We start from the raw sequence: 15,456 nt of genomic DNA, 5'->3' as shown, positions 1-15,456 counted from the left end.
CTTGATACATGTAAGTGCCTTCCCCCCCCCACCCCAAGAACGTGCAAAATAAAACCTTAGCCAAACGGTGCATGACACGAACAAAACAGCAGCAAAAAACAGCAGAGAAACGAAGGCTCTCGCTTTCGCAACACCATAGCCGACAGCGGCATGCCGTGAAGACGCTCATTAATTTCGCACCCGCGATCGAACCCCTCTTCGGCCTTATCGTCGCCGACCGCCTCGATCTCCAGCGCTCGTGACCGCGTGCCTTGGCATCAAAGCCCGCTCTTCAAAGTCACCCTCTCTCTCTCTCTCTCCCTCCCCACTTTCTCCTCTTCAGTTGACCTTGCCTTTGAATGCTCGCATAGCGAGCTTCTCCGGCGAGCCATCGACAGCTCCCGCCTCACACCCGCGGCGCGGGGGAGACGGATGTGTTTTCAATTATAAACACCAACTCGGCTGGCACGGGATTTCCTCGAAGACTGCGAAACAACCGTCCCGGCACACTTTTTTATCTGGCCTCGTCCATGCATGCCGAGAGAGATCGCGTGCTAACTCGCATTCGCGCGTATATGCGTGTGCGTCGTCGTGACGGAAGGAGCTGTACGGTTCCCTTTGAGCAACAGCTGAAGCCTGGCCGCATCCTTCAAAGCCCACCCCTCTTTAGGAGAACCCAACTGGGGCGCTCGCCGGGAGTGCATTGACGAAAGCCGCATTGACAGAGCCACGATCTTGAGTTTGGCGAAGGGTGCCGACAGTAAGCGGGGTCGAAGCTCGGGTACAGTCTTGTCGGAGAGGACGGGTGCGGGAGGAGCAGTCATGGGGACCGCGTGGATCGTCCTGGTGCTTCTTGAAGTCCTGGCAGCCTCCGATGTCTTCGCACTGCCTGGTAAGTGACTCAAATGGCCGGGTACATTTTTTTCTTTTTGTCGATGCAGTGGCAATCGCTGCACAGTTATAGCAGTTTTCGTCCTGATCCCAAATGTTAGAATACAAATACTGCTGTCGTTGGATTGCAACGCCAAAGAATACCTTATTAATGGTATCGGAGGTGCTTTGCGTATGCCTGAACGAAGAAGACTGTTCATTTTCATTAAAGAAGACTCTCAGTCGATATGTTTGTGTTCCTTTCTCAGAGTGCGTACGACTAATAAGGAAACCACCTTGATAAATATTTCTGTCAGACGAATTAGTTTTGATAAATCTAAAAGAGATATCTTGCGGAAGTCTATTGGTATAATCTTAGAAGGGGCACTGAAGAGCAAGGAGCACTAAAAGACCAAATCGATGAAATCACTAAAATCACTTAAAGAATTAAAATCGGTTCAGACAGCAATGCACTGTTTCATAACATTTTTCATTTATTCGAGGCAAACGGAGTCAGTGAGCAAAGTGAAGACTAATTTTCTCGTTTTCAAAACTTGAGCAGTAATTTACTAATGCAACTTACCTACTTATTCCTTTTTAGCGTCTTCTAATTATAGGAAAGCCCCCGCCCCTCCAATTTATAAATGAACCATTCACATTGTTTCGGTTAAGCACCTGTAGCCACAAAGCGTTTGGTCTAAAGAAAGCTCTTTTTTGTCCTCCATATAGGATGCCCCAATACAGCGTTACCGGCCTTCAATTTCTTTCTGCTGGGTTTAGCACTTCTTTTTTTCAGGCCCGTATGCTATTCACAGCATAGCGATACTATCCATAACAAGTTCTCTGTACTGCACGTCCTATACTATTCACAGCAGGTTCATATTCAAATTGCGTAGGTAAGTGCCGAAGTTAATGGCTAAAGACTTTTAGCAACCCAATTCTTAAGGTTAACATGCTAGCACGTAACCAGGTAACTGTTCGTCATCTGACCATTGTCTGATTCATTCATAGGGATCGAAGTCCCAAAATCAACACTGGCACTACGGAATGTTCCGTCATTGAGGGCTCTATAATAATTTGATCACTTGGTGTTTTTTAGCAAGCACCACGTACCCGCGCTGCTTGCGTCACGTGCTGAAGAATACATAAGCTTCCACGAACTCTCCTTCAACCCATTGTGAACAAGGCTTCCGTGGAGAAACCGACAGGTCCTGAAGATTTATTCATTTTTAGTACTCTTTTGGTCGGTGTCTGTCGTTTTATTGCTTCATGTTTCATCTCGACCTCACGCGATTCCATAGAACTCTCGAATTTAGCATGCACATAAATCTAAATACAGGATCGACTTTGCGTTTTGCCTCTATCAAAATATGGCCGCGTTGGTCGGGGATCGAAATGGCGACCTCAAGCTCAGTAGGCGAACGCCATATACACTAAGCCACCCCGGCGGCTACTCCGTCCATTCACGTGTAAATTGCAGAGGTCACTGTAAGCATTCCTTGAGTGATAGGTCTGACCAAGCTTGATAGCAGGTTCTCTTCGCTTCGACATTCTATGCGACTCAACCTAGTTTTCTGCTAAGCCTAGCTGAACAAAACCGTCTGTCCCATTCCTATCTCCCTGACTGGCTTTTCGCAGCTAAAGCGACTGCCAGGGGGAAGTTAATTCAAATACGAGGCTCTAAGCCGTAGAAACCCCAGAGAGCAATTGTCCATTAGGTCGTTTAACTACGGTTGGCTCAAGAACGAACCAGATGGGCTTTTCGCTAGTGTCTGCTGTCGAGAGAGAGAGAGAGTGAGCGAGTGAGTGAGTGAGGGAGTTTAATGAAAAGAAGAGGTGTCAGCCTTGCCGCCTAAAGAGCTTGTTACTTGAGGTGAGGTCATTAAATTGACATGAAGGAGAGAGAAAATTATTAATGAAAATAAAGCACAAGAAAACTAGTAAAAAATCAATATGAGATAACGAACGCGGTCATGGAACACACCCGAGAAGAACACGTACACTGCGTATTTACAAACCATGAAAGTATATAACTGAAATCGCCAAGAATAATGAATTTATCATCACCAAATTACAGATGCACCACCACTTCAGGGCTAATTAATCGTAATAACGTACATTATCATCTCCAAAGGTTGCGAAATTCTGCCTGACCTTTTTTTAAGCCTTTCACTCATTCCCCTCTCCATCCCCCTCCTCCCACGCCCTCCCCCGTGCAGTGGGTGGGCGCAACTATTTGATGGACGCGCAAGCAAGCAACCAATATAGAATATAATATAGAATAGAATTTATTGACAGCAAAGACAGAAAGGTCGACCTGAGCTAGTGCGCTCTAGTTTGCTACTGCAACCAAAAGATAAGATGACAGACTTGACTATCGTAGAATGCTGCTGTCTCGGTGAGCGCGTCTAGAAAGCCGAAAGAATCATCACTGCTGTCTGTTTTCTGCTGTTCTCAGCCGCAGATGTGAGCGGCGGAGAAGGCTCGTTCCCCCAGTGCGGGCCGGGAGAGGTGTTCAAGGAGTGCGAGAGCTCGTCGTGCGGCGAGCTGTCCTGCGCCCAGCCCGAGCCGACGGACGAGTGCACGCGCGACTGTGCCTACCAGTGCTTCTGCGTCCACGGCCTCTACAGAAATAGCCTCGGCATCTGCGTGCCCCTTGCGCAGTGCGACAAACCCAGGCACTAAATGGCTAAAAAAAAAGGACTTAGTATTGTACTGCGCGAAGACCTGCAGATCGTGTTCGTTCTCGCTGATCGCCGAAACCCACTTTCCACACTCAACTAACTCTTTTGGTGACCGGACTTTGGAAGCTTACGGACGTGTTTTCTTTTTCAGCTGTGTAAGAACATGGCTATATTAGAGCCGGCTATCCCAAAATCTGAATTTGTTACTGATGCAACAGTGGATGATAAAAAATAATAAAATAATATATAAAGAAACAATATGCACACGCGAAAACAAGCGCGCAATAACATGTCTCTACAGGCACCAGCAAAGAAAACACAGTTAGGTAACTACAGGACGATCACGCATTACACGGGAGTGAAATGGTCCGCACAATTATTTTCATACAACAACAACAACAACAACAACAACAACAACAACAACAACAACAACAACAACAACAACAACAACAACAACAACAACAACAACAACAACAACAACAACAACAACAACAACAACAACAACAACAACAACAACAACAACAACAACAACAACAACAACAACAACAACAACAACAACAACAACAACAACAACAACAACAACAACAACAACAACAACAACAACAACAACAACAACAACAACAACAACAACAACAACAACAACAACAACAACAACAACAACAACAACAACAACAACAACAACAACAACAACAACAACAACAACAACAACAACAACAACAACAACAACAACAACAACAACAACAACAACAACAACAACAACAACAACAACAACAACAACAACAACAACAACAACAACAACAACAACAACAACAACAACAACAACAACAACAACAACAACAACAACAACAACAACAACAACAACAACAACAACAACAACAACAACAACAACAACAACAACAACAACAACAACAACAACAACAACAACAACAACAACAACAACAACAACAACAACAACAACAACAACAACAACAACAACAACAACAACAACAACAACAACAACAACAACAACAACAACAACAACAACAACAACAACAACGCTGGTGCATTTGCTGCTTGCTCAACAAAAATTGAGGTACGCGATATGTTAATATGCCTAAAATAGGGGCCATTTGACTACTGTGCCCTTTAGTCCGCCAGCTAATAAAGCGCAGTGCCCATGAACCCTTCGAAGCCTGGGGGATAAAAGATCCTGGCACAAACAAAATAATTATGGTCCCTTTTGGCATTCTTTGCTGTCTGACTTTCCTGTGTATATGTGTCACAGCTTTCTTTTACAGGAAGAAAAATATGTATATAATAAAGGTTACTAGATTCCTGGCTTATGTTCACATGAATCAATAATGGCGTTAGCCAACACGTGATGACACGGTGGCGCAAATGTGAAATCATGCCGGGTGCATTTGACGAACCTCTAACGAGAATTATGTGATTCGCCACGAGGCAATATAAATTATCACATGCGCCGCTAATGCGAAATCGAAGTTGTCAGCCTGAAAACTTGTGAATTCTGTATTTGCTCCTGTCCCCTTTCGTTGGTGGCTTATGAGTTCTTGCACTGCTATCAGCACTATTTCTTTGTCATTCCGCTTCTTGTCATATAGCACATACACTTGTTATTTGGGCAATTTCGCTGTTGTTTTAACAAGCTCGGAGAGGTCGTTTATTTAGTGTGAAATTTGTGTAAGTTACAACGCCTGCCTAGAAGGTATCCGACCTTATTTATTTTACAGCAAACCACCGGGCGCAACTTGGCCACACTGTGCGATGTCGGAGTAGGGTTCGTGATCTGTTTAGTCAGCAGGTGGCGTGTCCTTCGGTTGTGTCTGCTCTTGTGGTCGAGCACTTGTTTTGAATAGTGTGAACTCATCCACGAGCGAATTTAATTGATAGAAAGTGACGGGGTGAATTGATCAAGTATACCGCATAAATGTATGTGCAAAGCTTAGTAATACCCAAGCAGACGGAATTTAGAACCTCCAAACAGCATTTGGAGATGGCCCTGTGGTTCTGAAAGAGATGCTTACAACTGCTTCAAGGAAGGCCACACATCTGTGAAGAGTGAGCCACACTTTAAGATTCCTTCAACAAGACATACTGAAGCTATCGTTTATGAAGTGAGAGCCATGATAATAAAACTAGTCGGCCTGTTGCCATAGAAGTTGCTCAGATTAGAATCGCAACAAAAGTAGCATGAATGTACCATTTTAAAAAGAAATTGATCACTTAGTGAGTGCCTGTAACACCTTGCAAGGGATTTTCACTGAGGTAATTGAAGACCTGGCAGCTACAGCAGCGTAACGCCTCTGTTCATGCAGATCAGCGATTCCGTCAATTTTGGTCCGGCAAAGTGCTTTGTTGATTCGACAACCGCTCTGCTCTCTAGACATGGGCCCGTGCGGCTTTTGGCTGCTCGCAAAAAATGAAAGGCGCCTGAAAGGAACGCACTTTCCAACTCGAGATGACACGAAGGGTAACGCCACTGCCCCCCCCCCCCTCCCACTTCCGGAGAAAAGGTTTCAGGACTGCTTGAAGAAGTGAAAAGATCGGGAAATGGGTGCATGGGAGCAGCAGGAGGGAGCTACATTGAAGGGAATTAGGACTACGAAAGCATGAGACGATGCTCCTTTTTTTCCGGGTGCATTGTCGGATAAGTTTCAGACAGGCCTTGTAGTTTTGTGTTTCACATCACATCGACAGCACGAATGGAGCACCGACGAGCCCAACTAAGCCATTAGCAACCGTAATAACACACGAAATTTCTACGCCTCATATGAAAGAGGCATATCTACAGCAAATATGCTTCTTTGCATTATTCTAGCACTTTTAGAACTTACCTCAGCAAATTGTTCGTTAAACGTATAAAGAATACAGAAGGACGAAGGAAGCAGCTGTAGTTTATTTTTTCAGGCAGTTTATTGCAAGCGCACGTTGCCACAGTCTATTCGCATGTTCAAAATAACACTGACAAAAGCAGCGTTTTTCATGTGGCTGCTGTCATTGCTCTTGAGGTCATGAAATGGCCTCACGTGGCGTAAATAGGCACTAGATAACGTTCTAACGTTAAACGTTGCCAGGTTCAGATTCCAATGGCGGCCTGTCCGGCTGATACGGATATTTAAATATCGTGTTGCGAGGTTTTGTGTATAAGTGCAGTGAACCTTGTTTCCAGTGACACTTTTCTGCCCTTTGTCAAGCTGTATCTTCGCATTTCTAATGTACGAGGGCGAATCAAGTGAAAGTGAGCCAATCCACCCCGCGCAATAATGGTTTGGTTCATTATCTGCGAGGCATGCGCGTAGCACACAGACATCTCTCATTTAGAAAAGTGACACGCAGGTGCAAGGATAAATGTTCTTTAATGCTCTCATGCACTGGGTTTAACATGGTTGCGTAACATAATAGACGCTCCAAAAGTTGAACAACGTGGTGTCGTGAGGTTTTTGACAGCTGAAGGTGTTTCCCAAAAAGAAATTAGTCGCTGTATCACTGCCGTGTACGTTGAACATCGCATTTCATTCGCCACTGCGAAGCGTTGGAGAAAATGGTTCAAAGAAGGGCTTGAAAGCTGCAAAGACTATCCAAGACCGCGCCAATGCCACCGTGCAATCACTCCCGACGCAATTGCAAAGATTGATGAGCTGATTAGACAAGAACGGAGGATAAGCATCGATGAACTGCCAGAGCGTGTGAACATCAGTCACGGTTCGGTTCACACCATAATTCATGAACATCCCGATTATCGGCTCCTGTGTGCACAATGTACGCCCAAGATTTCGAACCACCGCCAGAAGACGGAGAAGGTCGGCGCTGCCTTTACTCATCTGATCCAGTATCACAATGAGGGTGACGACTTCTTGTCTGCAATTGTTACTGGGGACGAATCATGGTGCCACTAGTACGAGCTTGAACTTCGCAACGCTCACAGTTGAAGCATTCGAATTCACCACACCCAAAGAAAGCAGAGGCCGTCATTTCCGCCGGAAAGGTCTGTTTTTGACTTCTTTTCGATCGTCAGGGGCCATTACTGATTGAATTTGCTCAACCTGGAGATACTATCAACCGTTTCCGATATTCGGAAACACCGGATCGGCTGCGTGCCGCAGTCAAGAACAAACGACGTTTAGCATTGACGAATGGGGTCACCTTGCTCCACGACAATGCCATCCCCACATCGTTGATGTGGTTAACACACAATTGGCAATGCTCAAGTGGGAAGCGCTGCAACATCTGCCATACAGCCGAGACCTGTCGCCTTGCAACTTCCACAATCTGGGGCAACTGAAAAAAAGAACAGTTCAAGGGAATCATATTCATGTGGGACGATTCCGTGAAAAAGTCACAGTCTTTTTGAAGCAGCAACCCAAGGTGTTTTATGAGACGGGAATCACACGACTCGTTATTCAGTGGGACAATTGTCTAAATGCTCATGGAGACTACCTTTAAGTGAAGTGCCCCATTTGCCATGTATTCGCATGAGCTCACTTTAATTTGACTCACCCTCGCATATATTGCAGGACTCCTGCATTTTATATGATCTCTCCGTTGCGACTATGAGTTCGGTGCAATAACTCACAATAGAGGACCGGTGACAGCTCCTCTTGCGCAATACATTGGAACGTCATTGAAGTTTTTTTCCTGGCCGTTGCATATGTACAAAAATGAAAATAAGGTTCCTGAATGACAAAGTTTCATTAAAATATTTTTCTTCAACTTCCTCATTTCACGGCGTTTACATTTTCTATATCAGCGGCATGCACTGCTTTGCTAGTTTCGAACTTATGTAGTTTTAAAGTTCGTGCGATATTTCGTTTACTTATTAAATTGACAAAAATATGGAAGCATTGATATCAGTTATTTCGGGCACAATGTTTGGGACATACGAGTATATCCTTTTCTGAAAAATACATATCTTACCTGTCTTGACAGTGCGGAGCGTTCAGAAGTTCGTTCGTTTGGAACTAATAATCATGTATCTGATCCCTCGACAAGTTATATAAAGAAGAGGCCGAGCTGCAACGTGAGCGCCCCCCCCCCCCTCCCCCCGAACGAAATTTTTTGCTACGTCACTGACTCCTTGTGCTAACGCATTAAAAAATGATCGTGGTTGCGTGTCGTCCATGCTGACAACGGTCATCATCTGTTTAACAGATAGGGCGGACGGGATGTGTGGACAAAGCAAACCCAGTTACGAGTTCTTAACTGTTTTCGCGGTACGGAGAAGTACACAGAATTGACTCTTTTCTTCTGTCTCTGTACTGACCTTCCCAACATCAGTACAGAGACCCTTTTGTAAGGAAGGCTTGAATTCTGTTTACTTTTCCGTACTTTTCCATACTTTTCGAAATCATGCCTTTGTTAATAATGTAATGTGCATACTTGACTTGAATGCGAAAAAACACTAGGACAGATGAAAGGAAGACTAAACTGGACGAGCGCCTTGTCTTGGCTGGGCTTCCTTTAAATTTTCCCCGTGTTTTTTTGTGCTTCAAGTCAAGTACGTCACAAACTCGCCTGAACTTTAGCTCTTATAGTGTAATGGGCGCTCTAACCTTTCTTTTTATTGCAATAACAATTATGCGGACACTTGAGACGCATTTGCGCCGTAGGCATCGTCGTGCTTTCTAAGTATCGACAGCGCATGCGACTGTACCACTTGCTACTTGTACCAGTGTATGCGACCAACAGTGTCTTGCACTGTTCTACTGTCCCCAAATTAAGACTGCTCTGAAAGTGGGCTTTCTCGCGGCACCAGCATTCTGCAAGCTTTTCGCCCAAACTGCACCATTTCCTCGACAAGAACGTACTGCTATTTTTTCTTCTTTCAAGCATACTTATTCGTTCCATTTATTCGAGCATAATTTTACCGCGGGCGTCCGTACAGTAGCGAATCTAGCCTCATGCCCTTAATACGCAGTGATGCTCCTAAAAGATAGTTACATATGTGGAACTTTCAGACGCATATGGCTCAAGTGGTGTGCGTAGGTGTGCTTAACCATCGTAACTGGCTGCTGTGCCCTATTTCCATATTTAGTGTGCCGACAAGTAATAACGAAAGAAAAATGCAACAGTCTCTATTTCCCGCAAGGCTGTTTCCTGCGTCCGGATTTAGTCGGTCATTGAAACAAGGCCTACATCTACATAGGAAGTCTCTAATAGGTTCCATAAAAGGCACGTACCAACGCATTGGTTCAGAAGCTCGCATTCAACAGGCGACAGGTGCAGCATCTTACCAGAGGGAGCACGTTGCTCGGGACCACTATGAAGGCTGTTATGCTTGCCGCGATGGTGATTGCAGTTGTTCGTGCTAATGTAGTCTGTGAGTTGGTTTCGTGCGTTACTTCATTTGGTCGTTCGCAACTTTGACACCACTCTATGTTACTTCTGTTTTCATTTTGAATCTTCCTGCACAACGTTTTCTTTGAGGAGGGCTGCGTTAAATGATAGTATGAGAAAACTTATAAATGTAACCCTGCATCGTGCACCAATTCGAGCTAGGTTCTGCAGTGACAGTAATCTTGAGTTCATTGGCCAAAGTCCGCATGCAGGTCACTGCGGAGGCCAGGTTGGTCGTCTGAGAGTGGACGCCCGGAAGGGTCATGCGTATGGACAAGTGGCACACAATGTTGTCTCGTGTTATAAGGTCGCACAGTTGTGGCAGGTGGCATAGTTCTTCTATTCTCTGTTATAGAAAGAGTTGGTTTTGTTTTACTTAAATCACGCAAATTGTTGCCTTGCGAAGTTAAACGTGCTATTTCTGTGTCATCATTTGAGCCGCATCTACATGACGGCCTATGTAACCCCTCCCATAAAGATTCTGTCCTTCGGGGCAAGCTGTTTTCTTTTACGCATGATTATGACTTGTTCATTGCGTATCACTGCAAATCTGAATCAACATCTTCTGTTCCAATGATTGCTACAGGAGATTAACTTGACCAAGAAAAAAGTAAAATTGAAAAGTAACGCGAGGTCACAGTTCCACCAACTTGTTTTTTAATTATGGGGTTTTGCGTAGTGGGGGACTCCGGAAATTTAACCACCTGGGGTTCTTTAGCGTGCACCTCAATCTAAGTACACAGGTGTTTTCGCATTTCACCCCCATTGAAATGCGGCCGCCGCGTCCGGGATTCTATCCCGTGACCTCGAGCTTAGCAGCCCAACCCCCCTTCCAACTTTCCTTACGTAGTTTATTATATAGAGCTGGCCGGGTCCCAGCGTTGACCTTTCCCTCAACATTTGGCGCACTTTGGCAGAAAACTACGCTTCTCAACAAATTCAGCATTCTTTTCTCTTTGGTTTTTCGCAGACCAACCATGCGATGTCGGCGAGGTGTACAAGACGGGCCAGAGCAGCACCTGCGGCGAGCACAAGTGCGGTGAAATAGATCCAAATGTCGTCAAGGCATGCACTTACGGCTATGTGAGTGGCTGCTTCTGCGATTATGTGAGTGGCTGCTTTCTACCGGAGAGAATTGGACAACAGATGCGTGCTCCTGAAAGATTGCCCATAGCGCCTTTTCAGCAGCGAAGAGCCGCTGTTGGAGAATATAAGCATGTGCTCACGCGAAGAGCGGGAACCACAGGAATAATAATAAAGAAATGAACAGATGAATGACAGTCCTTCAATTCATCCATCGCAGAAAGCGCGAACGGTGCAAGCTAGAGAACGGAGAAAAAGATTGCTGCGGTCCATGTCCCGATGAATGTTGACGTTAATGCGATTAACATTGAAACTTTGTAGTGACGTTCCGCATCGCCAAATTCCTCACTTTTCTGTAGCCGACTTGTTCAATTTGCGTTAACCAACGTCTTCATATTTCCGTAGCTCAACGCTCCTCGCACAACGCATGCTATGTATGCGTTGTGCTCAATTATTTCTCCACGCCCGGCTACTTTTGATGCTGACTTTCTTTTTCGGTGCTCTTGGCTGACTTGCTCAATTTTTGTGTTGGCGACTGCACTCCTTGCCTCTTGTTCTGCTTGTCTATCCGAACACCTGCCCTGTGGCGCAGGCGCATTTAAGAGGATTGACCGATATTGTTTACAAACCTTGCGTCAAATGTCCAATTGCTGATGCCCAGTGACCCAAGTTGTTTTTTCAGGCACATACCGAATCGCACATACCCAGTGGGCCAAGGTATCTATCCTTGTCCAGTGGCCCAGTGATACATGTCTGGCTGCACATATACAATGACACAAATTGTCTATTCGGGCACATGCGCACCACATACCCGGGGCCACAAAACCACTTGCCCGAGTTGGCGTGACAAGGATTAGAGACTGAGGAACATGCCGAAAAGTGTGTGATGTTCCCAAAGAATGCTAAACACATGAAAACATTTCGGCAGAACCCGTCTCACGTGCTTGGAATTGATCCAACTGTCGAAGCGAGTTATGCATGAGGCGTGTACCGCCGCGGGACTTCTCTTTAGCCCTTCCCTGAAAGTACGCGGCGCCATCGAGCGCCGCCGCTACGAAGCCTGCGCGTGGCCTTTGAGATGCATTTCGCGCTGGTACAACGCTGCGAAACGCGTGATGAAGCAGCAAGGCTCCTGTCTCGCGCGTCTTACTAAACACGCTGCTCCATCTAGTGGCGCTCCTGCGAAGTCTGCGCGTTGCCTCCGAGACGAGTAGCGTGGCGCGCCGGTGTCTACGAACATTGAGAATGGTTCCCACGCTTGCTGCTCACCAAGTGGCAAATACTCATGAACTCAAGTTGGAGAGAGGTTCTTTGAAGAGTGGCTCATACACAATGCTTTTATGGCGCAACTTGCTAAAGATTTGGTGTGAAAGGCGTTGATTGAAAAGCAGTACATACCCAGAGTATTTGTCCCGCAGCCGGCTAAGCCGCCGTGCGTTTATCCTCGAGGAACCCTCGTGACGTAGTTTCGACTCCGTTCAGCAGTGGATGAATTTAATCCTCACTTTAGAGCGGCAAATTCCCAGTGGCACATGCCTACTTACCCAAGTTGGCGTCAAAGACGTTCATTGAAGAGGGGCACCCGGCTACTGGCACATAACCAGTCCCCCAGTTGGCATCAAAGAGGTTCATGGAAGACCAGCACAAACCGAGTGGCAATTACTCAGTTCTCCAAGTCGGCGTCCAAGAATTTCATATAGCAGCGGTACCTACACAGTCCCGATTCTACGGTGACTCATGCCGGAGTGAAAAAGGTTCGTCGAAGAGCGGAAAATATGTAAACATTGTGACATACTCAGTCACCCAAGTGACATGCCTTTTTAGACCATTGTAGATCAATTCACTTTATTTCTATGTTCCAACGACACCTTCCTTATGCAGTTGGAACATGAAAATAAAGGTATTGAAACTGATCACTTGAAGTCTCTATCTATCCTCATTGACCATCTGTCTTGTATGATTAAAATAGAGGTGTTGATATCTGTACAAAAAGTATTTGACTTGATGCATTGTAATATACATGCACATTTTGACCTTCCATGTGCCATCTTTTCAGTTTCTATGCATCCTCCTTGCAATTACACGCAAAAGTCGTTACTTTTTGCCGCGAGGAATCGGCAACAATCTAAGGTTTCCTGGCATCCCGAATGCCGTTCACTACAGATGCTATTAAACGTTCCTCGCTAGTGATCTATGACACATTTGTATTGAAGATAGGGATAAAAATAGGTAGGTAATTTTGATGGCGTCCAATCATGCCACGAACTGTCGCCTTTGAAGCGGTGAGTCAACGTTATCGGCAGATATGATTGAAATGCTACAGAATGAAAGGTATTATGCGAAAGGAATCACCCCTTCAATGCTTCGAAGTACATATGCTGTGTAAAATGCTTGTAAATGTGACTTTCAAGGTTCCACATAGAGCTTTTCATGAAATTCATATGAATCATATCAGCTGAGCACTGGAGCCAACAGTTAGCAAAAGTAACTCTGTTCTTACCCCGAGCTTATTTACGTACTCCGTAGTTCACTTGTATCGCCGAACGAATAAATGAAACCACGTTTATTCCACAATTAAATGCGCCGTAGACGCTGCGGTCGGAAGGGAGGTGCATTATTGCAAGAGGGAATGGGCGAGGCTTCCTCCGTTTTATTAACGAACGTCCTGGAGAAAGGTCAGTGGATGCCGCATGACGCTTGGGGCTGTCGCGAAGCCGATCGCCAACCGGTGGTGCCACCGGGCCCTGGAGGAACAACAGCAGTGCTCACCAGAGCTCGGTGGGATTGTCCGGAGACGCGGTATCCGGGCAAGCCCAAGTCCGGAGAGAAGAAGGCCAGGGTCCCCGTGGTATGGTGGCCAGGGCACGAAGCCTCGGTGGGATGTAGTGGGGGCACTCCCAACATAGCTGGTTGAGATCAACACGACATTTGCACGGGGAACAGAACCAGGTTATGGAACCAAGTGTTCTCTGTGCAGTCCTCGTCTAGGTGCATATCGAGTATTCGGATAGTAGATTTCCGCGTGATGGGTCGGTCACCGATGTACAACTTAAAAGACTGCTTTTCGTCTTGTTTGCCAAAGGCAGATCGGCCACCATGAATGACGACAAGCTGTGTTTTGTCTGGGTGTAAACCCATTTCCGTGGCATAGCGTGAATAATGTCGCGGGCTCTTTGTAAGACGCCCTCCTGCTCCCCAATGGACCCTTGATACGTCCACATGGTGACGTCTTTGGCGTACCCCGCGTGTTTCAGGCCGGGTACGTCGACAAGGCGCCTTGGTAGCTGGCTCATAGCTATATTAAACAGGGTCGGTGAAATAACCGAGCCCTGGGTGACGCCTACTTGGTTGGTACGTATAGCACTGGCGTTATGACCAACTTCGACTTGGTAGGAACTGGTAGTTCAACGCTCAGGAACTTGCCGAACAGGCCGCTGAAGTGTTTTTCCCGCAGACGTCTCGCCCCACAGACGCCACATACCAGAAGGATGCACATTCTGAAGATAGCGAGCCACTTAACAGCCCCTTCCCCATGACCGAGCTGGAGCACGCCTTGCAGAATGCTAACGCACTTAGTGCTCCATGAGTCGATGAGGTGGGCGTGGTTCATCTACGCAGTCTGCCCCTTGAGCACAAGCACGCTCTTCTCGAAGAATTTAATCGAGTCTGGGATACCGGGATACTGCCCTCCACTTGGAAGTTTTCGGTGGTTAAGCCCATTCCGAAGCTTGGTAAGCCACCACATACTTTATGCGTTATGCAAACTCCGTCCGATCTCTTTGACCTCGTGTTCCTGCAAAGTAATGGAGAGCATGGTCAACACACGCTTGATGTGGTACCTTGAAGATCGCGACCTTTTGGCTCCTACACTGTATGGATTTCGCCTGGGGCTATCAACACAAGATGTTCTACTCCCCCTAAAACAGGACATCCTCGACTCTAATTCGGTACACCTACGAGCGGTTGTCGCAGTGGATATACGCGGGGCATTTCAACGCATCCCTCATAGCACCATCATGATCAAAGCCCGTGCCCTCGGCAATAAAGGGAAAATGTACAACTTCATAGCGGGTTTCCTTGTCTCGCCGAAATTATTCTATAGTCAGCAATTCTTTCCCACGTGCACTCACTCGCTTGCTCACTCGTTGAGTTATCAAGCTCATTCACTGACTGACTGACTGACTGACTGACTGACTTAGTTGTTCAACGTTCATTCGTTCCCTCGGTATGGTCGGTCGGTAAGCCGGTTGGTCCGTCTTCGAAGCCTTATGCTGTTTAGAAATGTCGAGTACATGTAGTGAATGCTTCGTGTAAGGTATTGAAAGGCGCGCTAGGTGCAGAAAGAAAGACTGCCAATGGAAGAGCAGAAGAACGACGCTACACTTACAGCAGAAAATGTAGCAAGTGATTGCATATTAAATGTTGGTTTATTCATGCGTTCTTCTCAGGTCTTCGCGTGTGGCATTACCAAACACTAGAACGATGAAGTGGGCTAGTAACCTTTCGT

General features: G+C 46.1%; 1 protein-coding gene across 1 annotated transcript; it reads left to right on the top strand.

Annotated features, from left to right (window-relative positions):
• The first annotated feature begins 517 nt into the window (after positions 1-517).
• LOC139048557 (chymotrypsin-elastase inhibitor ixodidin-like) lies at positions 518-4,048 on the top strand. Its single transcript, XM_070522971.1, has 2 exons — positions 518-871; positions 3,308-4,048. Exons 1-2 carry the CDS (start codon positions 802-804, stop codon positions 3,532-3,534), a joined length of 297 nt encoding a protein of 98 aa, XP_070379072.1. The 5' UTR covers positions 518-801; the 3' UTR covers positions 3,535-4,048.
• Positions 4,049-15,456: the final 11,408 nt, after the last annotated feature.

This window comes from Dermacentor albipictus, chromosome 8 (genome assembly GCF_038994185.2).
Source record: "Dermacentor albipictus isolate Rhodes 1998 colony chromosome 8, USDA_Dalb.pri_finalv2, whole genome shotgun sequence".
NCBI lineage: Eukaryota > Metazoa > Arthropoda > Arachnida > Ixodida > Ixodidae > Dermacentor > Dermacentor albipictus.
Note: the sequence above shows the minus strand (reverse complement) of the source record. Positions and strands in the feature narration are given on the sequence as shown.